Source organism: Uloborus diversus, chromosome 2 (genome assembly GCF_026930045.1).
Source record: "Uloborus diversus isolate 005 chromosome 2, Udiv.v.3.1, whole genome shotgun sequence".
Taxonomy (NCBI): Eukaryota; Metazoa; Arthropoda; class Arachnida; order Araneae; family Uloboridae; genus Uloborus; species Uloborus diversus.
The window spans coordinates 14,331,682-14,357,072 of NC_072732.1; the positions used below are offsets into that span (position 1 = coordinate 14,331,682).

Genomic DNA, 25,391 nt, shown 5'->3' on the forward strand with positions numbered 1-25,391 from the left:
CTTTTTTGTTTGAAAATTAATAGTAGGCAACATTTTTTTCTTTCGTTTTTATGAGATTTGAAAGAAATTGATTTACCTCATTTCCTGATCAAGAGATACGAACAAATAAATCCCACTGAACAATGCAATCTTCCCGTATGTAACGTTGTACGTTTGATGATGGCGATGGCATGAGAAATTTTCATTGGATATTGTAATTACGTCAATTGAAAAAAGAAATATACAGGAACCATGGGGATGCAAGGTTTATGAGCCAACTGATCTGCTGTTGGTGCTGCAAGAACAATACTCGAAATCATATTATTCCGTAGTGAATTCGCGTTGAATTCCATTGAATAGATTAGACAAAATAATAAAATTATTGGCCTTTTGTTTTAGAAACATGAAGAGAAGTCCTCTCCTGAGAAGTACTCTATTGAAGAAACTCTCCATAATTGCCCTATTTTTCTTGTTAAACTTACGGGGTCTTTCTGGAGACGGGATTCAAAGTAGTCTAAATGTGTCATGATCAGTTCTATCAATTTCAGTGACTAAGTAGCACTTTTGACTGAAGGAAAAAAACCCATTGCAAGCCATCAAAGAAGAGGGAATTGCCCCCATTTGTGTGGACACGATTTTAAAATTATTTACTGCTATTACGGGTGAAGAGGTCGCTGGAAAACTGCTGCACAATGTTAGATGAATGTGAAAAATCTAATCCGCAACATTGTTAGCAACATATAGTATTTCAGAAACTTCTCCAGCGCCTGTGAACTGGCAAAACAAGACACCATACCAAGTTTGCTAAGTTAACTAGCTGTATTTGAAATACAATTTTTGGATAACATGAACTCGTGTTTATGGGCTGGTAAACGGCAGAATACACTTTGTGTTTACTTTTTTTTTTTTCAAAAAGATTTAAAGAAATAAATAATGTAAAATATTTTAATATTGAAACAGTTACAAGACGACTTCCTGACTGAGCGTCAATCACTCTTCCAAGTCTTCAAAAACACATACTTCCTATGGATTACTCAAGGTTTTGCAACTGATGATGACATCGTTTCTATAAAAAAGAAAGAGAAACCCTGGTTGAAATAAGCATCAGAACGCTACTACCCAAGTAACACTGAAACGTTACGTCATCGTTACATCACGTTGCAATTAGTTGAAACATAGTTACCGTTTCCCACGCAACGTGATATCACGTTGCTTTTTCGATTCGTTACAAAAAGCGTAATTTTGAAACGTTACATCACGTTGCAAATTTCTTAAATTTGTAACGTTGACAAACAGTTGCAAAAGAAACGTTACTTATCGTTACTTTTCGTTGCGCCTTACCTCGTCTTTGACAACCTCCGAATCCTAGTGGCCATTTTCAGTAAACAACTTCTGGCTGTCTATGCCGCCATTGCTTTGCAGCTTCGCAATCGCGATCTCTCATCACTTTTAGCGGTAAGTACTTTGTATTATTGTTAGTGTATTATTGTTGATATACTTTTTTAATTAAAAAAAAGTGTTATTACATATTTTTATGAAGTTAATGAACCGCCGTTGGTCGGAGTTTGAGTATTTTTCCCACCGTACTTTTATTAGAATATTGTTTGAAAGAATAATGTTAGATGTTTTTATTTGAGTATTTATTCATTGATTTCTTAAAAAGATGCTGAAGCTTGGGGATATGTTCCATTAATAAGCTGTAAAAGCGATAAATGATACCATTTTTTACACATTTAATCGGCTTTTTGCAGAATGATTTTCACGAAATAATTGTAGCAATTTTTTGAAAAAAATGTTGTCATGTTACTGAAATTATCTTTAGTAATAATACTGCAAATTTTAGTTAAAGCACTGATGTAAAAGGATTTTTTCAAAACTTTCATGCCTTTCGAAAAATATTTCTGGAGTTCGTTAGTAATAATAATAATTATTTTTTCAAGGATTTATTTATGAAATAAGTTTTTACTTAATTTGCAGTAATATCGTTAATTTCGACTATTAATAGAACTCCACTTGATGTAAATTCGGCTATGCTATGTTATGCTCTGTTTATTTTTAAATGTCAGGAATGCTCTTACAAAATATTGTAAATGAAGCAACAGTGTGAGAATACTCGAACGCCTTTAAACGGAATGAGACATTTTATGAATTAAAAAAAAAAGAAAAAAAAACATATAAAGATTTTATAAAAGTATATTAACACTAATTGCATTAACAAAAAATGCAGAATACTTACTGTATCAAAAATTAAGGATTCAATGAACCCACCTCCATTCTCACCAAGAAAAAAAAACTTTATTCAAGCTTTGAAAAAAAGAAAAAAAAAAAGAAAAAAAAATCTTAATACAACGTATAAAAGCAACGTGATGTAACGTGATAAATAAAGGTTGATGTAACGTTTCAAAAATCGTTGATGTAACGTTACTGAAATCGTTGATGTAACGTTACTAAAACCGTTGCTTTTGCGTTTTGCAACGAGACATATTTTCGCTCTATCAACGTTACCAGTAACGTGATGTCAACGCTTCAGAGCAACGTGATGTAACGTGATTTATGTTACTTGGGTAAGAACATATTCATAAAAATAGAGATTAAAAACAAATTAAGAATGGTTGAGTTTAAAAGTTTTATATTCTTCAGTTAAATCTCTAAGTGATTCTATTGTTGTCTAAACGACTGTGAAGTCAGTTCTCCAGTTGCTTTGGTAGCTTAATGAGTTTTTAAGACTCAAGAGCTGACTTGACTGTCTAAAAGCTTATAAGAGGAGTTATTTAGGTTTATTTTTCATGGTGTAAAAAGAGTTGACATCTCGACATAGTATAAAATGAATCTGTACACAGTATAAAATGAAGTCTCCAAAATGCGTCTGTGTGTTTGAACCACAGAGGTAGGTAGAGGTTTGAACGCGCAAAACTCGAGAACTACCCGGTCGATTTCGCTGAAAGTTTCAATTTGTTTCTTCAAGTCCAGACAAGGGGCGGTGGTAGCCTGATCGGTAGGGCATTGGACTCGGGGCCGGAGGGGCTCGGGTTCGATCCCCGCTGGTCGAAGATCCACCGTCGTCATTAAAGGGGACTGGGCGACGTTAAATATGCTCGTGGTCTCAATGTCCTCCAAGTGAAACGATACCTCTGGGGGTGCTAGTACCAGGTAGCTATTAGCTCTTGGACTAGTTCTAAATTCTCATTAACTGTTCGATCCGGTGATGGTGCTGCCATCTATCGGTATATAAAATAATGGAGGCAAGGCACTAGTATGCAGACCTCGACATAAAATACAGTTGAAGTCAGTTGTGACTCTTGAATAGAAATAGAAAGTCCAGACAAAGTTTGCAGGCCGGTAAAAAATCCGATAAATAGTTCGTTTTTTCATTCCAATTTAGGCTCAATTTTCAAATAAATTCCCGAATATGGGGGTGAAAAATTACTTGCACATATTAATATTACATATGGTTGGAAAAAGTAGAATTTTCCGCGCTCTACGCAGTTGTTTTCAATGCTCCAACCTACTTACGGCGGGAGTTATTTGCTTTTTAGCTCGAATTTCTTTAGGCTTAGCTGAAATTTAGGCACTACTTTCTTCATTTAAAACATCAATAAAATGTGAAGGAATCGTCCCACAGTTTTCTTTTTGACACTATTGAAAAAAGCAACTTTTTTATTCCGGAATCTATCTCCACCTATGGTGCAAAAACTAAGCTCCTATCTCGAAAGGAAAAAAAGTTACAAGCCTTTTTAATTCAAGTTCGAAAAATCTCATCTCCATTCAAGATGTTATCCATTTTATTTTCGCGTTTCCACGGTTACGCTTCTTGAATCCATTGTTTCTTTCCATCTTCCTCATTTTCATTTCTTAAACTTATTTTATTCTGTGTTTCCCCATGGTTACGCTTTTTAAATCCATCGTTTCTTTCTCATTTTAATTTCTTAAAAGTATTTTAATATCTGTCACCATTGTTTTGAAGGGAAATTTTTCTTTATGTTTTTTTTTTCTTTTTTTCAAGCCTGATTTTTGAATATACGTCACTTGACACAATTTTTATTTTCAAGGGAGACCGGGTAAATCCGGACATTGCAGCCTAGAGCCGCTATATAGATAGGCCGACGCATCAGCTTAAGTTTAGCCATTTTGGATAGGATTTTTCATTGTTGCTCTACTAGGGTTACCAGAGCAAAGCTTTGAGTTTCGCCAAATTTACTGAAAATAATACTTTATTTGATAAACAATTCACGTGCCGCTAATAATCGCTCGCAGTGAACAATTACCAAACGCGATTACTCGCCAGAAAAGACAACCACTCAAACACGCGCTCCGATCCAAAAAGGCTGATCTTAAGCTGATGCGCCAGCTCGTATATAAAGGGGCCTTAATGCAGCTAGCTGTTTACTATAAGCGGAAATATTGAACTTTGAAAACGAAGCTAAATAAATATTTCCTCAAATATGGCGAAGCCTGTAAAAACTGGTCTCGCACGATTTTATGACACGAAATCATCAAAAAGCTCAACAGGTAAAATTAGAGCCGCTATATAGACAGGCTGACGCATCAGCTTAAGTTTAGCCATTTTGGATCGGATTTTTCATTGTTGCACTTCTTGGGTTACCACAGCCAAGTTTCGGATTTCGCCAAATTTGCAGAAAATAATATTTTATTTTATAAACAATTCACGTGCCGCTAATAATCGCTCGCAGTGAACAATCACCAAACGCGATTACTCGCCAGAAAAGACAACCACTCAAACACGCGCTCCGATCCAAAAAGGCTGATCTTAAGCTGATGCGTCGGCTCGTATATATAGGGGCCTTATACAGATAGGCCGACGTATCAGCTTAAGTTTAGCCATTTTGGATCGGATTTTTCATTGTTGCACTGCTAGGGTTAGCACAGCAAAGTTCCAGATTTCGCCAAATTTGCCAAAAATAATATTTTATTCAATAAGCGATTCACGTGCCGCTAATAATTGCTCAAAGTGAACAATCGCCAAACGCGATAACTCGCCAGAAAAGACAACCACTCCAACACGCGCTCCGATCCAAAATGGCTGATCTTAAGCTGATGTGTCGGCTCGTATATATAGGGGCCTTAGGTAAAACTAGAGAACAAAAAACCTAAGTATTGATGGTATTGTACTAGTGATGGCAGGAAGCGATGCTTGGCATTGCGTCATTCAAAGAGGGCAAGACAAATCATGGAAATTTGCAAGTCGGACCCTCGGTATCACAATAAACTCGTTTCACAGTATGCATTTTTTTTCTCATTGTGATGATGCAGTACCAATACTGAGCTCTTTAAAAAACCACTTTAATATATCTAGTAAAACAAAAAGGCACTTAACTCCAGAAAGGTTACCGACCCCCGTGCTTTGTACTTCGAAAATGTTTTTGGAGCTGAGTGAATATTTTATCGAAATAAAAATGGAAGCAACTTTTTTTGCTAGGCGATGTAAGAAAATCTGTAGTTTTGAAAGACACCCCTGCATTTGTATAACCCCCACATTTGTATGATCAAGAGACAACCAACAAAAGTGAAAAAAAAAATAAAAATCTTGTGCGCAGGGGCAAATCCAACGTGGTTGAACCAAAATTTACAACATTTGTACTGAAATAGCTTCAAATTCGTTAATTAGTCATTCAGTGCAAAAGTGTAATATTCCGAAATCATGGTTGCTTATTTTTTATAAATTCAATTTGAAAAAAAAAAAGAAAAGAAAAATTTATTTGAATTTTGACATCTTGAATTCAAATTATGTTTTTCGCAACCACGAGTGTGTGTATGTAGGCGTGTGTGTTTGTGTGTGGGGGTATGTGTGTTTGTGTTAGGGGGTATGTGTATGTGTGTGCAGGCATGTGTGTTTGTGTCTGTGTGCTGACATAAGTGTGTGGGTAGTGGTGTGTATGAATGTGTGGGGTGGGGGTATGTGTATGTGTGGTGTAGGGGGTATGTGTATGTGTGTGCAGGCATGTGTGTTTGTGTCTGTGTGCTGACATAAGTGTGTGGGTAGCTGTGTGTATGAATGTGTGTGGGGGGGGGGTATGTGTATGTGTGTGTGTAGGCATATGTGTTTGTGTCTGTGTGCAGGCACGAATTTGTGGATAGTTGTGTGTATGTTTGTGTGTGTGTGTATGTGTAGGTGTCTGTATGTATGCGTGTGTGTATGTGTGTAGGTGTATGTGTGTATGTGTTCGTGTGTGTGTATGTGTGCGTGTGTGTGTATGTGTGCGTGTGTGTGTAGGTGTATGTATATGTGTAGGTGTCTGTATGTATGCGTGTGTGTATGTGTTTGTATATGTATGTATGTGTAGGTATTATGTGTGTGTATGTGTTTGTGTATGTGTGTAAGTGTAAGTGTTATGTGTGTGTGCATGCGTGTGTGTAGTTGTGTATGTATGCGCGTGTGTGTTGGACATGGATGCAACCTGGAGACGGCTTTCGCTATAGGAGCAGCATCGTGAGGAAGCGGTCGACGGTGATGGTGCGGAGGGTGGCGCTGGGAAAATAAAATGATAGCACGCCAAAAAACAGTCAAATGAAAGCAATAAGCAATCGTGATTGCTCAAAAAAAAAATCAGTTCTATCTTTTGTTTTGCAACAATCCTAATCTTCTCAGCCCAACACTCGTCAAAATTGCCTTTATTTTTGCATCAATTCACGTGTCAATGAATTCTGTCGTTCGAAGGAATAAAACTATTTACCTGTGAAATTGCTCTCCATCCAATAGCGTATCGGGTAACTTTCTGTTGCTAGTCTCTGGAAGTAGCAGAATGCACAAACCGCAAGTCGCGCAGAGCAGCCCATAGGCCCAGTAGCAAAGATGTGGTTGGGAATGTCCACCCTAATAGATCGAACAAATGTCAACTTCCATTCTTTCGGTTGGATCTCTTAGTGAATCAAACGTATTTCGATAAAATTACAGCATACAATACCAGTTAATCTGTATGATTGACTATAACTATAAACCTTAACTCATGAGTCGTTGTTGGTAAAAACTCTTATTAAATGTCACTCGCCCCTCCCCTCTCTCCCCGCCTGGAAAACCCTTTTCTGTTCTTAATAGCTACTGAAAGGAGCAGTAATTGTTTCCTCGAAGAGCTTTCCATGGGTCTTCAAATTATTCGTTATTTGTGGAGAAAAAAAATGTTGAATTTTCCTTTTATTAATCAAAATTTAAGGACAAATAAACACATGCAATTTTTTTTTTTAAATTGCTTTAAATTTTTTTTTTTTTTTTTGCATTTATATGCATTGAAGTCAAAAAAAAAAAAAAAAAAAAAGCAGAAACATGCAGTTGCATGTCACATATGCGTTCTCATACAATCCGAGCTCCAGTCATTACAAAACGCAGATGTAGTACAACACTCGACGTTAAATCCCGGTTATCACAAATTTGCCATTTCAACTGCGCATGCGTTCGGACTTAGCTGATTTCAAAAATCTTGCTAAAATTAATTAAACATTTTAAATTTGTTGATAAATATGAGATAGCAACAGATAAAAATTAGAAATCACAAAACTTTCTCTGATTTAGTTTTTAGATCTCGGTAAAGATTGAGTTTTGAGTCTTAATTATTAATGGATTCGGAGTCTGATTTTTCTATCAAAGGCCCTTTTCAGGGCCAAATTTTCAGCCTCAGAAGAGCGTACTAGAATTGCAGCATCACTTCTAATACAAAGCCTACAAAGCCGAACCATCAACCTAAATAAAAATATATAATACTGCTGTTCACGCATAACGTAAAATATCCGCAAAAGACGGACATCTGTATATTCCAATCATTTTTGAAGTGCACAACGTGTTTTACGTTTACGTTAAGTAAATATTTTCAAACCAATAAATATTGAAGTGTCATTTTTCCCTTTACATTATAAAGATTATCAGGTATTCATATCCGTAGTTTCATATAATATATCACGAAATCGCTGTGAAAATATTCTAATCGCATTCATTAATTTCTTGGGACTCTAGCTCAGCCTAAATATAAACAAGCAACACAAAATCTTAAAACAGAAAGCCCAAAAAGCTAAGTCCGCGCGCAAGCGCAGTTGAAATGGCAAATTTGTGATAACCGGGATTTAACGTCTACTTCATAGACTAATAATAAGAGTAGACCGAGCTATGGCAACCCTTTTGCTGCTCATAAACCAAACCATGTGACTGGTGGATATCCTAGCAACAGCGGGCGTTAATCGTAGCAGACGATCAACGCCAGCGCGAAATAAAATAAATAGAATTGATGGAATACGGAAGAATGATCTTTTATGGAGTCCGATTTGTAAATTTGTTATTCTAAGTTGTAAATATTTTGTTAATATAGTGAGTTTTTCGTTTAGATAGCATTGTGCATTTTCTTTAGTCAATTTCAATAACTCTCTAAGCAATAAAAGATGCAAGCGACCAAGAAGAATCAGCAAACGGTAAGATTTTTACCTACAGTTTCAATTTAAGATACCGATTAGTACATTTTTGCGTTAACGCAAAACGTTTACGCCATTTCGTTCACGCCAACGCTGACAGCTCCAAATGAAATAAAAGTTACCGAAAACTGATCAAAAACTATTACTAATGTCAAAATAATGCATAACTAAAAGAAAAACAGTTCAATCTCTGCACCTGGAAGTTTTTTTTTAATGAAAACACATTGTCTTAAAATATATGTCGAGTGCCAAACTATAGATAATGCTGCCATGTAGCAACCATGCTGCCAAAGTCTTCGCCAAGCTCTTCCACTAGTCACATGATACATCTATGAACCAATTTTCTTTATCAGCAAGAATGAGAAAGCTCGGTCTACTCTTATTATTAATCTATGGTCTACTTAGTATAACTCGATACGCAACTCCGTAGCAGCCACCACTGGCCGCCTGAAAGCCTCGGGCCGCCACGCGACGCGCGAATCTTGAAGTAAGGCAAAAGCGTAGTCTACGATTATCAGTGACGAGATTGGCAACGGCAAAAGTTTAGCACGCATGCGCTTTTCGGTCGCTTGCCTGTCTACTTAACGGTCTGGCTTGCCCATACGTCCGGTTTCTCGTAGTGTATCTAGTTCATATTAAATCTCTGTCACTAAACTCTACTCTTCTCTCTCACTCTGCTTCTTACCATGTGTGCAACAAAAGGAGCCAAAATGGCGCCCACCCTCGCTGCTGTGGAGCAGTATCCGACACCAACGCCCCTGACGGCCGTCGGGAAAAGCTCGGAGCTGTAGACGTAAAGGAGTGTGAATGAGATGACGGTGCAGAATTTGGCCATCATGAAGAGCGCCAACTTCCCTTTGCTATCTGGAAAAAAGAAATGATGTCCTTCAACTGGTAAGGTGAACCTAAGTAGTAGTAGTTTGGGGTGTATATTAGATAAAGCTCTCGATCGTAGCTTAAGTAGCGACACGTCCGCCATCTTGGGGCTGAACGATGCTTTCCCCTATGTCTGCTACGGTGAAATATCGTGTTTTGCTTCTTAAATGTGGTGTTTCTTGATTGTGAATTAACATGGAGTTAATAAGAAGCCACAACTAAGAAGCAAAGCAGGCTACTTCACCATTGCAGACGTAAGCATCGTTTAGCCCCAAGATGGCGGACGTGTCGCTACGATTCAGGGGTAGGGAGCATCATGACGATTCGAAGTAACATCGCAGTGCGGGGTCGGAAATGCTTTCCTGAACCGGTGATGTACACAGAAGAATCGTAACGAATGAGGCCGTAAGTGAAAAATATTTTTGATTTTGCATGTAAGAAGCGAAAGGTACGTTGGTTCAAGTAAGGGGCTGTTCACACATCGGCCGTCCGTGACGTCCGCGCCGTGTTTTTCCACCCGAAAGTGGTTTTCTTTGCTGTTTGCCATGACAGCAAGCCATCTTGGATGGAACCGGTTTCGATCAGAAAAGCCTTGCTATCTGACGGCCGTCAAAAGTAGGACAGCATTTAATTGGTTTCTGCTAAGCAGCGGGCTCTTCTCTTTGATGGCTGAATTTCGCCACGTGATTGATGTACGGCGATCCTATGTGAATGCTACCCTGTTTTCGTCGGCAGTCCGTCACGTCAGAAAACGGGATGGACGGGACGGACGGCCGATGTATGAACTGCCCTGTAGTGTTCGAAGCTTTTTCCCCAAGCTTTGATTCGCACCTCACATCTTCGGCGCATGCGACTCCGAACAGTCTGGAATACTCCCGGCATATCGAAAATTTCCCGGGTTTTGAAATCATTTTCGCCTCCCCCCCCCTATTGCCATAAGATTTCGAGTCGTCAGTATACCTCCTACCCCTCTTATGGGAGTTCTGAAACATTTAACTGAAACACTATGTATAGACCCAACATCCAATATCGACTGAGTACTTCAAGTAGGTAACTGCAAATTTGGAGAGAAAAAAAATAGAAGGTTTCACATTTGTTGAAAATTTCTGCTCGACAGAAGACATAAATGCTTCTGATTAAATAAAAGTTATAAATGGTAGTTTAATATATAACAATAAAGTCAAGCTTTAAATCATGAAAAAGCATTCATTTTTAGAGTTTTCCTTGAATCAGTATGAAAAAAAAAACTGAACTGCAGTTATCTACTGACTAATAGCATTCACCCAACGATACTTCTTGTGCGTTTCACAAAAGTTGGTGAATTAAAACAGGAAAATTTCCTACCCTTTTCTGTTATTTATTTGTATGAATAAAACTAAAATAGTACCTGAGTAATACTGTCCACCTCTGAGAGGTTGAACTATGGCCTTGAGCAAGCCCATTTCTTTCAAGGGAGAGCAATCAGCAAAAAGAGGAAGCGAGAAAATCCTGTACCGCTTGCTACCTCTTACCTGAATTATATTGTTCGCCAAATGAGCAATAACACTGCAAGCTAAAGCCGCAACTTCTTAAGCCGTTTTTCCTTACCCCTATTTCAATAAATGGAATCGTTTTAATAGGTCGGGCAGAATCGAAAATCGTGCTTTTTTTAATTTTAAGGACTCAACCGTGTAATGTGCTTTACACCCCGTATCTGATATAGGTTTAATGATTTGTGCGGTTTTTAAAATTTGGTATGCATTTATAAGAAATGTCTTTAAATGATTCTCCTAAACTTTTAAAGCACAAAGATATCGAGACTCTAAATGGTGCGAGCATATCTTTAATCTTTAAAGAACCAACTACCAGTAAGGCCGTCCAGCTGCTGCGACTACCTCTCAAAAAGCCTTCTTTTTAAAATTATTATTTTAATTATTTTTTTTCTCTCGTAATTATCTTTACCTTGTCGAGCGACCATTCCCGAATAAACTGCCAAGATGGCGCCAGCCACGAAAGAAGCATTGGACAGAGGTTTCCGTCTTCCATAGAATTTCGCTATGTACATAGACGACAAAGTTGCCGGAAATTCTACCAGACCAGCAAGGAAGAAATTCCAGTATGGGTCTCCCTCCAGCTCATTCGTACTCCACGTCAATGCGTAGTACACCAACGAAGTACTGAACCTATAAAATATATGTATGTCGAAGCATTACTTTGACGATATTTGTTATTGTTCTTTGATTGCATACAACGATTCAGTTTGGTCTTTTTCCTATCAAAACACTGTAGAATTTTTTTTTTTTTTTTGAGCAATCACGATTGCTTATTGTCCTCACTTGACCGTCTTTGATGTCCGGATGATTTCTATTGAATTTCAGCTCAGCTTATCCTTTTTTGGTAAATTTTCCTTAATATTCCAAAGTTAGTGATAAATCATAGATCCTGAGAACAAGCGATGACAGCACTTTTTTTTTTAATTTGCGGAGTAAAGAAACATAAAAAAAAACTATACATTTGTGTAAGATTAAATGAATAAGAGCAATTAAGTGATTGAAAAGAAGAAAAAAAAAAGCAACTGGGTGATTCTCCAAAAACCTGACATTTTCCAGTCACAAATTTTTTAAAAATAAAAATGCTGAAAAAAATCTGAAAAAAATTATACTTACTTTTTGTTAGGAACTTATTAAGGGGAAAATAGAGGGAACTCACTTAAACTATGCTACACCCTCAAAACAGGGGGTCAAATTTTCATACAGCAAGAGACTGACAAGCAGCACCAGGAGAGTTACAAAATGAATTTCTTCATGGGTTATTTAAAATGTAACTATGGTAATAAAGAAACAACTGAAGCCTAAATCACAAAGTATGGTTATTGAATGACAAAACAAAATTTATGTAAAACCTCCGTTAACGGACACCCCCAATTTCTTCGAGTACAAGTTCCATATAGGTTTTTCCATATTATTCACTCTGAATAGTTGACACTCCGAATAACGGACATTCATTTCAACGAAAAATAAAATCGATTGCTACATCAAAACTTTCGCTAAGTTAGCCATGCACAGTATGATAAAATTTACAAAACGAAAAGTTACCTTCTCATTACCTGCGAATCGTTTTGTAGTTCAGAAAATACAAACATAAAACAAAAACGGAATCAGCAATATTGATAACACGTATTTTACTTTGAATTTAAAGCAACTGCGAAATTTATAGCAACTTCACTTACCTACTCGACCCACATTTAGGCAAATAAATTTCTAACCAATAAATCTCTTTTGGAACGCTTCGTCTGAACAAAAAAATTTTTTAAAAAAATATATTAATTTTAATTTTTGGCGTCTTGAATTCAAATTATGTTTTTCGCAATCACGAGCGTGTGTGTGTATGAATGCGCGTGTGTGTTTGTGTAGGCGCATGTGTGTGCGTTTGTGTAGGCGCATATGTGTGGGTGCGTGTGTGTATATATGCATGTGTGTGGGTGTGTGTGTGTATGTATGCATATGTGTGCGTGTTGTGTATGCAGTGCTGTGTGTGTACGCGCGTGTGTGTGTAGGCGTTCGTGTGTGAGTATGTAGGTATATGTGTTTGTGTCTGTGTGCAGGAATGAGTGTGTGTATATGTGTGTAGGAGTGTGTGTTTGTGTCTGTGTGCAGGCATGAGTGTGTGTATGTGTATGTGTGTGTGTGTAGGAGTGTGTGTTTGTGTCTGTGCGCAGGCATGAGTGTGTGTATGTGTGTGTAGGCGTGTGTGTGTATGTATGCGTGTAGGATATGGACCCAACATGGAGACGGGTTTCGCAAGAGGAGCAGCGTCGTGAGGCCGGTCGACGCGACGGTGTTGCTGGCAGAGGGTGCTGGCGGGAAAATAAAATGATAGGAATTCAAAACTGTCAAATGAGAACAATAAGCAATCGTGATTGCTCAATAAATAGAATTATTCTACTGATACAGTTTTTATTTATCGTTGCCAAATTTAACTTTCTTTTTTTCAATCAATCTTATTTTCAAACTAATGTAATGTAACTAAATCCTTCTATTCTAGGAGAGTGATTGTTTTAGGACAGGAGTTTAACTTTTTTTTAGGACAGGAGTATGACACTTTTTCCAGGACTGGAGTATGACAAGTTCCACAAAATTTACCTGTTATGTAGGCCGAGGATTATATTTAAGATAAATAAAGTTATTTTTCTACTCTAACTTCTTAATTAAACCACACACTATGAGTAGAGTTAAAATTTTTCGTTTATTTAAAACAGAAATATTGTCCAAGAGAATGACAGCGAAAACGTTTCATACCCTATACTTGAACTTCAAAATTTTAATGAGAACAGCAGACAAATCATATTAACAAAATACTCAAGGAATCCAACAAAATGATGATAATAAACAGTTTTATAGAACAGCAAATATAAAATTCTTTTTTTTTATCTATAATAATTGAACTCTTTCCTAGGACAGGAGAATGACATGAAAACCTGGAGACAAAGTTTAAAACGATGTACCTTGATGATTTAAATAATTAAATTGATTTAAAGAATGCTATTTTACACCTTTAAGTATGCTTAATTTTGTACTACAAATTGAATTTGTGGAATGTTGGTATAAAATTTTTGAATAATTTAAGTCCATTTGAAAAACGGATGGGGACATGCCAAAAGTGTGACTTTCTGGTTATTCAAAAATTTTTGTAGAAAAAAACTAAATGAGTTATTGTTTTAATAACAGTAGAATAACATCAGATAAGTTATTTCTAACTATTAAAAAAATGAAAACACTTTCTGGGTTTCGTGGGTTAAACAATTTTTGTGTTAGGCTACGGGGATATAATATTGTTAGGATTTTGGAGAATCACCCAACTATGATTAATTTTCATGATTTATTTCACTAATTCTTTTTCAGAGCACTTGGTTACAACGAGCAAATATCGCGGTTCCTTTGCGCTCTTTATAAGCGAGTTCGACTGTACTACCTATACTCTCATTATAAATTCGTTTCTTCCTATAGATATCAGTATAGAGTTTATAATCAGTATAGTATTTTATAATCAAGTTCGACTGTACTACCTATACTCTCATTATAAATTCGTTTCTTCCTATAGATATCAGTATAGAATTTATAATCAGGATAGAATTATCAGTATAGTATTTTATAAGCGAGTTCGACTGTACTATCTATACTATCATTATAAATTCGTTTCTTCCTATGGATATCAGTATAGAAACACTTAAGACATGATATACTTCGTGTGGAAAACTGTTATCTAGTAGATGCAGATTTTTGTTAATAAAAAATTTTGCAATTAAAAGCTACCTTATTTAAATATGATAGCAATTTCTGAAAAAAAAGTTCACCCCACTGTATTAACTATTAAGCCATAAATGCTTTAAAATATATAACAAGATTAAGAAGTATTCATTGTGACATAAACAATATTCGTTGTGACATAAACAAACGAAATTATCTTTTACCAGATGAAGAACTGATGAAATGTAGATCTTCTTAAATTTGGGTATTTTAATAAATCCATTATACTTTCTTTCTTGTTTAAAGAACTTCTTTCCTGTAAATAAAAAAAAAGCTCTATTTTTATTCTGAAATCTTAACTTTCAACTTAGTTTAAGATTTGTAATATAAATATTTACCATTGAAAATAGAATAAATTATTAATAGGTTATATATATACACTGGGTATTTCATAAAAATTGGGGAAACATTGTAGCAAGTATGTTGGAGTACACACCCAAACAAACAACTTTCATGAATTGCATGGTCAAAATCCAAACGCTGGAGTGTGCCAGAGATGATGTTGTTGTACGAAGCAAATTGCTCAAAAGTACGATTAATTTACAAAAGCCGGTTTGATGACATACGAATACAATAAGTACTCAAATAAGTAACTAATAGCAATGGCTATGCAGGCGGTACAGACCGAAGAAAGGATTGAAGAATTTTCTGAAATCCTAGCCATATCGTGCTGTTCAACTAATACGGCCAGAAATCTGGCGTCGAAGCCTTGTTCAGATTCAATGTAGGTACACACTACAGCTTACAGCTGCACCTTCGAAAATATATCAGGGAATACCACCTTCTTGCAATATTTTTTCTTTCTTTCAGACCAGAATGTCAAATCGAATCAAAATTTCCAAAAATGGGGCTTACCCCTTTTTGTTGCAAGCCCTTCAATTTTCGATACTCAAATGCATGGGTGCAATGCTCATGCTGGCAGTAATTCTCTAAACGTCACTACAATTGAACATACATATAAAGTACACAGTATCTCATATGCCATTGGTAAAATGAGTCCGTCTAACACAGATATGGATATGAACATTCAAATCTTATTCGGTCTCCTACACGTCTTCTCTAAAAATTCCACCCAACACAATCTTTGGGATCAGTAAGTTACCGTCCTTAAACAAGGGCTGAGGTAGAACCAGCGATCCTTGGTAGAACTACATGCAGTACACTAACAGCCTGGTTATCACATCCAGAGTCAATTATTTTACACAGACACAATTTACCTTATCAATACAATTATAGTTCGTTGGCACTCTCAGTTTCAATGAGATGATATCTGCCTCCAGCTTGGTAGTTCACTATTTCAGACGAATGAGTTCATAACAAGCACAAAACAAAACTGCTGTCCTGGGTGTGATTAAAGCCCCAAATCGTAGCTTAAGTAGCGACACGTCCGCCATCTTGGGGCTGAACTCGCTTTCTTCCTATGTTTGCCATGAAGAACTAGCCTGCTTTGCTTCTTGATTGTGGTTTCTTATTAACTCTACATTAATCCACAATCAAGAGGTTCCACAATCAAGAACCAAAGCAAGTTAGTTCTTCATAGCAAACATAGGAAGAAAGCGAGTTTAGCCCCGAGATGGCAAACGTGTCGCTACTTAAGCTACGATCTAGGACTTTAGGTGTGATAACCGGGCTTTCGGTAGATTGCATGGGCGCCCATATGCAAAATTTTAAGGGGGGGGGGGCTCAGATATTTTCCCCATGGTTTAGCAGGATATTTTCCCCATAGAACAAGATTTCAGTACAGATTAGAGTTATTGAAATTTGATATTTTTTAATAACTTACTCACTATAGGCTGGAAAAGAAATGTTTTTTCATTTTTGCAAAGAAAAAAGAATTAAAAGCGAGGAATTTTAAAGGGGGGGGGGGCTTGAGCTTTCACTTGCCCCCCTATATGGGCGCCCTTGGTAGATTTTATGCTATCTTTGAACTTACAAAAAAAATTCGTCCCTAGCACTTCTGCATGTCAAAAGTTATCTCTTTTGTTATTCAAGATTTGATCTGACAAAGAGTGCAAAAAAAAAAAAAAAAAAAAAAAAAACTCTAGGAATTCAATTATAACTTCACCATGTGGCTCACAAAAAATCATTTGTATTGATGCAGTTTATCTGTTTGGTACAGCGAGAACCAAACAAAAAGGGAAGAGAAAAAGAAAATGCGCTTTTCGGCTTCACGGCTGATTATCATTTTTTCTCTATATAATTACCGTGAAGTCCGTGAAATTTATTCTTTATATGGGGCTAAAACTTTTTCCTCCATGGTTTTTGTCCCAAATTTAATTCACATAATTTCTTTATAAGGTTGTGGCAACAGTCTAAAAAATACTTCGACTTTGATTGATTTTCGAATTGAATTGTTGTGTTTAACCGTCGTCATTAAAGGGGACTGGGCGACGTTAAATATGCTCGTGGTCTCAATGTCCTCCAAGTGAAACGATACCTCTGGGGGTGCTAGTACTAGGTAGCTATTAGCTCCTGGACTAGTTCTAAATTCTCATTAACTGTTCGATCCGGTGATGGTGCTGCCATCTATCGGTATATAAAATAATGGAGGCAAGGCACTTAGTATGCAGTCCTCGACATAAATACAGTTGTAGTCAGTTGTGACTCTGAATAGGAATAGGAATTGTTGTGTTCTGTGTGCTAGTTGTGGTGCTTTGTTCTTGTCTGAGTGTGAAATTATTCTTGAGTTGTGTTTTGAGTTTCTTTGTGCGAATTCTTCTGAATTCATTCATTACAGTCCACTATTAAATCGAATTTTTGTGAACCTTGAACAAAGTCATATTTTTTTGTGAATTCTGTGCTTTTCATTTATGACTCGTATTCATCACTATCATCCCTAAAGGTTTGTTTTACAGTACAGAATCGTCTCGGTAACGATACCCTTTCTGTAGAAAAAAGAAATAAACTATAGAGGGCCTTTGATCTGGCCATACCTGCCTTCAGAGCTCTGGAGCAAAGTTTGAGCAGGGGTACTTGTACATCATCCGGGGACTTCCCGTTGCGGATGCAGGCGCTGAGCAGCAGAGTTTCCGCCTTCTCGGCTTGTCCAGTGATCAGCAACCATCGCGGAGATTCTTCTAAAAGCCTAGGGGAAAAAATCAGAATTCCCAGTTTTTTAATGAATCCTTAAGTTTTGGGCCGCTGCAAGCTCAATGCAAGCAACTTTCTTCGTAGGAGATTGATAACTCTCAATGAAGTGGAGACAAAAGGTAGCTATAGATTTCTCACACTTTGTTTGTGAATCCGTAAGTTATGGCCGATGCAAGTAATTTTCTTCGTTGGAGAAAGGTAACTGTCAACGAAGTGGAGAGAAAAGGTAAATTTCGACCACGGAGAGATGGCGGATGACCTTAAACCGAAAGCATCGTTTGTGCCATTTGTTTGAAAACATTTGCGATTTTAGCTATTTTTGAGAATATTGATCAGGTACTAGAAAGTAGTATGAGTATACGGGAAAGTTGGCTCGTCTAGATCTAGGCAGAACGTCTTGTTGTGCTTTAAAATACTTCACAAATTCGGACGGTTCGGTACTGTTTTGGAATTCAGAAACCCCCTTCGTTCCTTCTCGGGGGCCCAAGTACCTCCCTGCCGAATTTGGTCGAGATCCGACGTAAACTGTGGATTTGTACAGGGAACATACATACATACATATAAACATATACAGGTCGTCCTGAAAAAGACTGACTGTTTTCAAAAATTTATTACGGGAAAATGGTGAGTGATAAAAAAGAAATATCTGCAGAAAAGTTATGTGGTGGGCCGTAACTTTCGTTCCTCAGAGTTCCAAAAAAATTAGTTCACATTTTTTTTCAATAGATGGCGCTGCAGATAGTAAGCCTCTAAGTCAAAAAATAATTATTGGAATTCACCGATTTTTCTTCCTATTGCGACATGTGGTTGCAGCCGGCGGCAGGCCATTATGAAAATATTGTTGTGTACTTTTGTTTATTAAATTTTTTTCGAAAAACTATGATGTAATTTTCTGTCTTTCTCTGATTTACGGTCTTACAATCTGCAGCGCCATCTATTGGAAAATTTGTGAACTAAAATTCGGAAACTTGCGGCCCACCGAATGAATTTTCAGCAAAAAAAATTTTTTTTTAACAATTATTTTTCTGTTATAAATTTTTGAAAACTGTCAGTCTTTTTCATGACACCCTGTATATTCTCCATTTTATATATATGTATGAAATGCGCTCAATAGTTTTGACCCGCCCTGTGTATTATAAATTCCTGGATTGTGTCTAGGTGTTCATTTAGTGGTCAGATACTGTATTTTTATTTATACAGCGATTCCCATTCAATAAAATATATGAACTGAAATATTTTCATCATTCGGATTTCGCTGTTTTACACTGTCATTGAAATGTAGCTAACGACCAAACGGCACGACCTTGAGGGTCACGGATTTTGACAAAATTCCAGCTATAGGTCCATTCCCACTAGGTATGAGCGCAGGTAAAGCGGTTTGACTGCATAGGCCCTGGTTTGGCTGCAACGAGGGCCCAAAGTTGCTAGTTTGGCCCTAGAAATGCAATGGCGTTTCCATTGGAATTTCAGACTTCGACACTACGTTCAACCTCCCAACAATTTTGGCATCTTTTGTTAGTAAATTGAGTATAATTGAGAACACGTATTTATTTATGGGCACTATCTAAGTTATTTGAAAAGTCGAAACGATCTTTTATTTTTTGTGTGTGTGCCATGTGCAATAAATAAGAGCTTTCTCACCTCTCCCATTTTTGCCATAGACTAATAATAAGAGTAGACCGAGCTTTCTCATTCTTGCTGATGAAGAAAATTGGTTCATAGATGTATCATGTGACTGGTGGAAGGGCTTGGCGAAGACTTTGGCAGCATGGTTGCTAGATGGAAACATTATCTATAGTTTGGCACTCGACATGTATTTTAAGACGTAATGTGTTTTCATTATAATTTTTTTCCAGGTGCTGAAATTGAACTGTTTTTCTTTTAGTTATGCATTATTTTGACATTAGTAATTAATTTTTGATCACAGTTTTCAGTAACTTTTATTTCATTCGGAACTGCTAGGTCAGCGTTGGCGTTAACGTAATGGCGTAAACGTTTTGCGTCAAGGTAAAAATGTACTAATCGGTATCTTAAATTGAAATTGTAGGTAAAAATCTTACCGTTTGCCGATTCTTTTTAGGCGCTTGTATCTTTAATTACTTAGAGAGTTATTGAAATTGAATAAGGAAAATGCACAGTACTATCTAAACGAAAAACTCACTATATTGACAAAATTTTTACAACTTAGAATAACAAATTGACAAATCGGACTCCATTAAAGATCATTCTTCCGTGTTCCATCAATTCAATTAATTTTATTTATTGTTGATCGTCTGCTACGATCAACGCCCGCTGTTGCTAGGATATCCACCAGTCACATGGTTTGTTTATGAGCTGCAAAAGGGTTGCCATAGCTCGGTCTACTCTTATTATTAGTCTATGATTTTTGCTTATCAATGTGGGGTATCTTTGATAGCAGACGATAAATATCCTGTTAAAGTAAATGTTTTTATTAGCAAACGATAAATACTTTTTACTAGCACACGATTAATATAAAACGAAAATAATTAGTTTCATTTGCAAACGATAAATATCCTGTTACTATGTTATTTTGGCATTCAAGTTACTGAAATTAAAAGTAGTAACCAATTTAAATTTGAGAACCGCTTATTAAAAATTAGTATCCAACGTAATTAATTCAAAGGTAAGCATGCAAATGGCTCATACTGCAGTACAGTAGCAGAAAAATAGATAAAAAAAAGGTGATTTTAAAGGAAACTCCGTTGCATCCCGTGTCCAAATTATCAACTTCTGACCCCCGTTGCAGCCGAACTAGGGCCTATGCAGTCAAACCGCTTTACCTACGCTCGTACCTAGTAGGAATTGACCCATATCTAGAATTTTGTCCAAATCCGTGACCCTCAAGGTCGTGCCGTTTGTAGTATGATGAAGTTATTAAAAATTACCACAGCATCAGGATCATCGCTGCCCAGGGAAGTGTGATGGCGACTTGCAAAGGTCTCCAGTCTCTGATGAACCAAGCGATAGCGGGTAATGTCACGTACCCGCATGTCCAGCCAAATTTGCAAGCGACACCATATACTGGCCGCACCTCCGATCCCATCACTTCCATCACTAAGAAGAAAAACAATAGCTCATGCAGGGCAAGTTTATGTGAATGACGCTACGCGTTGCACACATTTTTATTGAGTCGGTTTAGACTCAGGGACCAGGGTTGCCAGAATTAAGAAGAGTAAATACGGGACAGGCTTCTAGGAGTGAAAAGGAGGGGGGGGGGGTATTAATGACACGTCTATGCAAGATAACTCTGAAATATTGAATCGCAACGAAGCATTAAACGTCACAAATGTCACCTGTCAAAGTATAAAAATCGTTTTCGTTGCAATTGACGACGCATGCGCAGAAATACAGGGGTGCCTACCTATGGGAGGGTCGTGGCGCAGACTACGCCATTGAAATGTTTAGGGAGGGGGTGTTTTAAGTGGTAATTTTCATTTTGGGAGGGGGTTTGCTATTGAAGGGTGGGCACTCCTGAGAAATATATTCTCCAACATCAGTCAATGAGCAAAGAAGCAACCATTCAGTTCGTCATGGTCTGCTGCCGAAACAAAAATATACAAACCAAGTTAAAAGAAAAATAATTTTTTCGTTTGCTGCCACATGATTTTCTTATGGCTCATTGTTTCGCATTTTTTGTTTTTGAGCAATCACGATTGCTTATTGTTCTCATTTGACTGTTTTTGGCGTTACGCTGATTTTTCCCACCGCCACCCTCCGCACCATCACCGTGGACCGGCTGGCTCCTCACGATGCTGCTCCTCTAGCGAAAGCCGTCTCCAGGTTGCATCCATGTCCCACACACACGCGCATACATACACAACTACACACACACACGCGCACACACACACAAACACATACACACATACAAACACTTACACACACGCATACATACAGACACCCACGCATACACACACACACACATACACAACTACCCACACATTCATGCATGCACACAGACACAAACACATATGCCTACACACACATACACATACCTCCCCACACACACATTCATGCACACAAACACACATACCCCCCACCCACAAACACACACGCCTACATACTTACACTCGTGATTGCGAAAAACATAATTTAAATTCAAGATGTCAAAATTCAAATTAATTTTTTTTACTTTATTTTTTTCCTTAAAGTAATGTCTCGTTTTGTAAAATATTGTTATCAGCTAGAATACGGGATTTTAGCCGTCCCGTATGGAAGTTTCCCGGGACGCGGGACAATTTTTCAAAATACGGGACTGTCCTTTGAAATCCGGGACGTCTGGCAACCCTGTCAGGGACTGAGTTACGGCAGGGCATTCGGGGCCCGGGGCACCAAAGGAAAGGAGGCACCAAATTTCTGTCATCAATTTTTTTTTTAGGGACCACTGTTCGGGGCCTCTAACTAAAAAGCAAAAAAATTTTGTCATTTGAAAATTTTTTTTATTAAATGAAAGCATATCAGCCAATTGTTGTGGAGAACGATCATTTTCGTAATTGAAGAGAATTAAGTGTCCTTTGCGTACTCTCATTTCTGATGGTAAATTATTTTTATTAGCTCTGTTATCAATAGAAGGAAGTTTGACCTAAAGCTTGATTACGAGGACATTATAGATGAATTTACTACAAGAAAACAAAGGAGAATATATATAAAGAATCATTGATGCGCAGAAAGCACATTATGATTTACCTTTACCATTTGTATCATAGTTTTTCCATCTGCGACTGTAAAAAAATTTCTAACATGAAAACCATAAAATTATTTTAGATTTATATCAAATGATTTCTTTGCAAAACATCGTAATTATTAACTTTTTTCGTATGAAATCGATATTTTAAAGTTTTCTTTCTATCAAAATAATATCCAACACTCTTACCTTCATATTTTTTGTGGGGGGGGGGGCCATATCTGTCAGTGCCCAGGGCACCACGTGTGCAAATCGGTCCCTGTTTAGGCGTGGAAGGGGGGGGGGAGAGAAAACGAACAGCACAATTACGTAGATTTTACATGAATATGTTAAAAATCGTATCATTTGCCTATCATAGAATTTCCTTAATGTCGTGTAAACTTCAAGTGTGTAGCTCGTCGCCTTCTTGGTGTAGCAATTTAAATGGCCAGTAGTTTGTATAAAAAAAGGTCTTAACATTTATAATCAAACTAGAAAGTCCCCCGTCAAGATGCGATGGGTGAAAATTGATTCTACTCTTCTACATTTGAACGAAGCAATTGCCTGTTTGGTGATATTTTGACAGTTGAAATTTTAACCCTAACTACAGTGGATGAACAGTAAACTCCATTTGCTGTTTCAATTTTACCATTTTTACGTTCTCCTAAAGTGAGTGTTACCTGTAAAACAGTTGAGTTACCGGATCCAGTTCAGCCTCGTAAAAATAAAGCATTTCCCTGCATGTCATATATTACCAAAAAATATTATCATGCCGTGGCTCAAGTTTCATTGTTGATGACGTCAGGAGCGTTACTCGATCATTCGCTATTATATGAATGAGAATTCTGTTTATTATAATTTTTATTTGTTGTTCTACTTTTTTACTTCCTTTTACAAAAAAGGAAGTATTGTATTCGCGAAAAAATTTTCACTCAAAAATCGCCCTTAATTTCCATTTTGCTCACCCCCAAATGAATGTTGAGTTTTTTTTTCGATTCGACCACATGCGGAAAAGTGCCTAAGAATGTATAGACACGCGAAATATCCATTTTGACCATCACCGAGGTAATTACAACGACTTTTCTCGTGACGTCTGTATGTATGTGCGTATGTGTGTATGTGCGTATGTGCGTATGTGCGTATGTGCGTATGTATCTCGCATAACTCAAAAATGGTATGTCCTAGAAAGTTGAAATTTGGTACATAGACTCGTAGTGGGGTCTAGTTGTGCACCTCCCCTTTTGGTTGCTTTCGGATGTTCCTAAGGGGGTCTTTTGCACCTTTTTGGGGGGAAATCATTGTTAATTTCGATGTAAACTCAAGTGGCGTTATAATTTGTCGGACACTTGGCGATATATCGCCAGTCTTTTGGTCGCCAAGTTTTGTCGCCAACTTGGCGACAAATTTGGCGGAGTTTTTTTTTTTTTTTTTTTTGGTTTCAATTTGGCCATTGTTGGTGATATTTAGAGAATAAATATTGAATCACATTAAAATTGCCAATAATGGGGAAATGACATTAAATTGGAGTAAAAGGAAGTCATGTGATGCACACATCAGCTCGTTATGTCTTAACTTTTTACGTAAAAATTTGTTTTGCGCCTGAAGTTAGAAAAGAATTTTTTTAATAAATATTTCTTTTTAAAATTTGTGGGTTTTTTTTAACAAAAATAATTTTTTGTGCTATATACGATATTAATTTTGCCGTGGGTTGTCAAGAAGAGTGCTGTAAAATAAACAAATTGCCAGTGAGGCAAAGGAAAATTGTAGAACAAACAGGTTAGCGGGGGGGGGGAGGGGGCAAAAAGGCATTATAAAATGAATAAATTTCAGTCGGGCCAAAAGGGCATAATAAACATATTTATAACGAGGCAAAGAGACTTTGTAACATAAACAAGTTTGCAGTGGAGCCAAAAGGACATTGTAAAATGGACGAATTTACAGTCGGACCAATAGGACAATGTAAAATAAACATATTTATAGCCAGGCAAAGAGACTTTGTAACATAAACAAGTTTGCAGTGGAGCCAAAAGGACCTCGTAAAGAGGACGAATTTACAGTCGGACCAATAGGACAATTCAGTAAATTACCGCCCAATAGCTAGGGCTAAAGCAGAATTACATGAAATACACCGCCAGCTCAGTCATTTCCAGCCGAGGACTGCAGTTTCGTGCTTATTAGCACTCATCAGCCCGGCATAGGAAAAGGACAATGTAAAATAAACATATTTACAGCGAGGCATTGAGACATTGCAAGATAAACAAATTAATAGTGAAGGCAGCGGTGTTTAGGGACCGCTTTGAATCTAACTTTCCAAAAAAATTTCTAAATGTGAAAATATTGTTTTGAAGCAGTTATCAATTTACCGCAATGCCACTTATTAAATACACTTTCTTCAATCGTTGAAAAACCAACATTGTAACGCATAAATTAAACAAAGAAAAATCTATTAATTTGTTTTTGATAAACGTTAAAGTCTCCACTAGTAAAAAATTCAGTACTAAGTTGAAAATTTCAATTTATAATTTTTTTAAAACTTGGCTTTGTGAAGATATTGATTCAGCTGACTTATTTGACACTAGTGGTACCCGCACGGCTTTTCCCGTAATAGAATAATTAAAAGTTCTTTTGGTTCGCCTGTATATTTACAAATAATGCATGGTGAATTTTCTCGCCAATTGGCTTGTACCCATGTTACAATTCCACGTTATGATATTGTGCCCTTGTTACGGTTCCACGTTATCACGTTATGATAATTTCGTAATTTACTCGTTCGTCTTATGATAATTTTGTTCTTAAAATTGGAATAGAAAAAGAACCACATCGAGTTTTCGAAAAATCGCTTCGAGGTGCACACTAGGGTGGGCCGAAATAAGCCGAAAAATTTTTTTTTTCGAAATCATTTTTTGGATAGCGCGCAAAAGTTGCGTAGTGAGCTAGTTAGCACTCACAAAAAATTTCTTGGATATTAAAAAATATCTAGCCGGCGCTATTTGACACTGAAAAACCGAAAAAAAAAGAGAAAAATGAATTTTTGTCGAAATTTAAAAAAAAAAACTAAATTCCAAATA

General features: G+C 37.0%; 1 protein-coding gene across 1 annotated transcript in view; it reads right to left on the bottom strand.

Annotated features, from left to right (window-relative positions):
• Positions 1–876: 876 nt before the first annotated feature.
• LOC129216877 (organic cation transporter protein-like) overlaps positions 877–25,391 on the bottom strand; it is an 81,611-nt gene continuing 57,096 nt past the window's right edge. The window contains exons 5-11 of the mRNA XM_054851091.1: positions 20,549–20,717; positions 17,490–17,637; positions 14,717–14,808; positions 11,209–11,429; positions 9,077–9,255; positions 6,672–6,811; positions 877–1,045 (exon numbers count right to left, since the gene is read on the bottom strand). Of these exons, the coding sequence (XP_054707066.1) occupies positions 1,003–1,045; positions 6,672–6,811; positions 9,077–9,255; positions 11,209–11,429; positions 14,717–14,808; positions 17,490–17,637; positions 20,549–20,717 (992 nt within the window). The 3' untranslated portion in view covers positions 877–1,002. The remainder of the gene's footprint in view (positions 1,046–6,671; positions 6,812–9,076; positions 9,256–11,208; positions 11,430–14,716; positions 14,809–17,489; positions 17,638–20,548; positions 20,718–25,391) is intronic.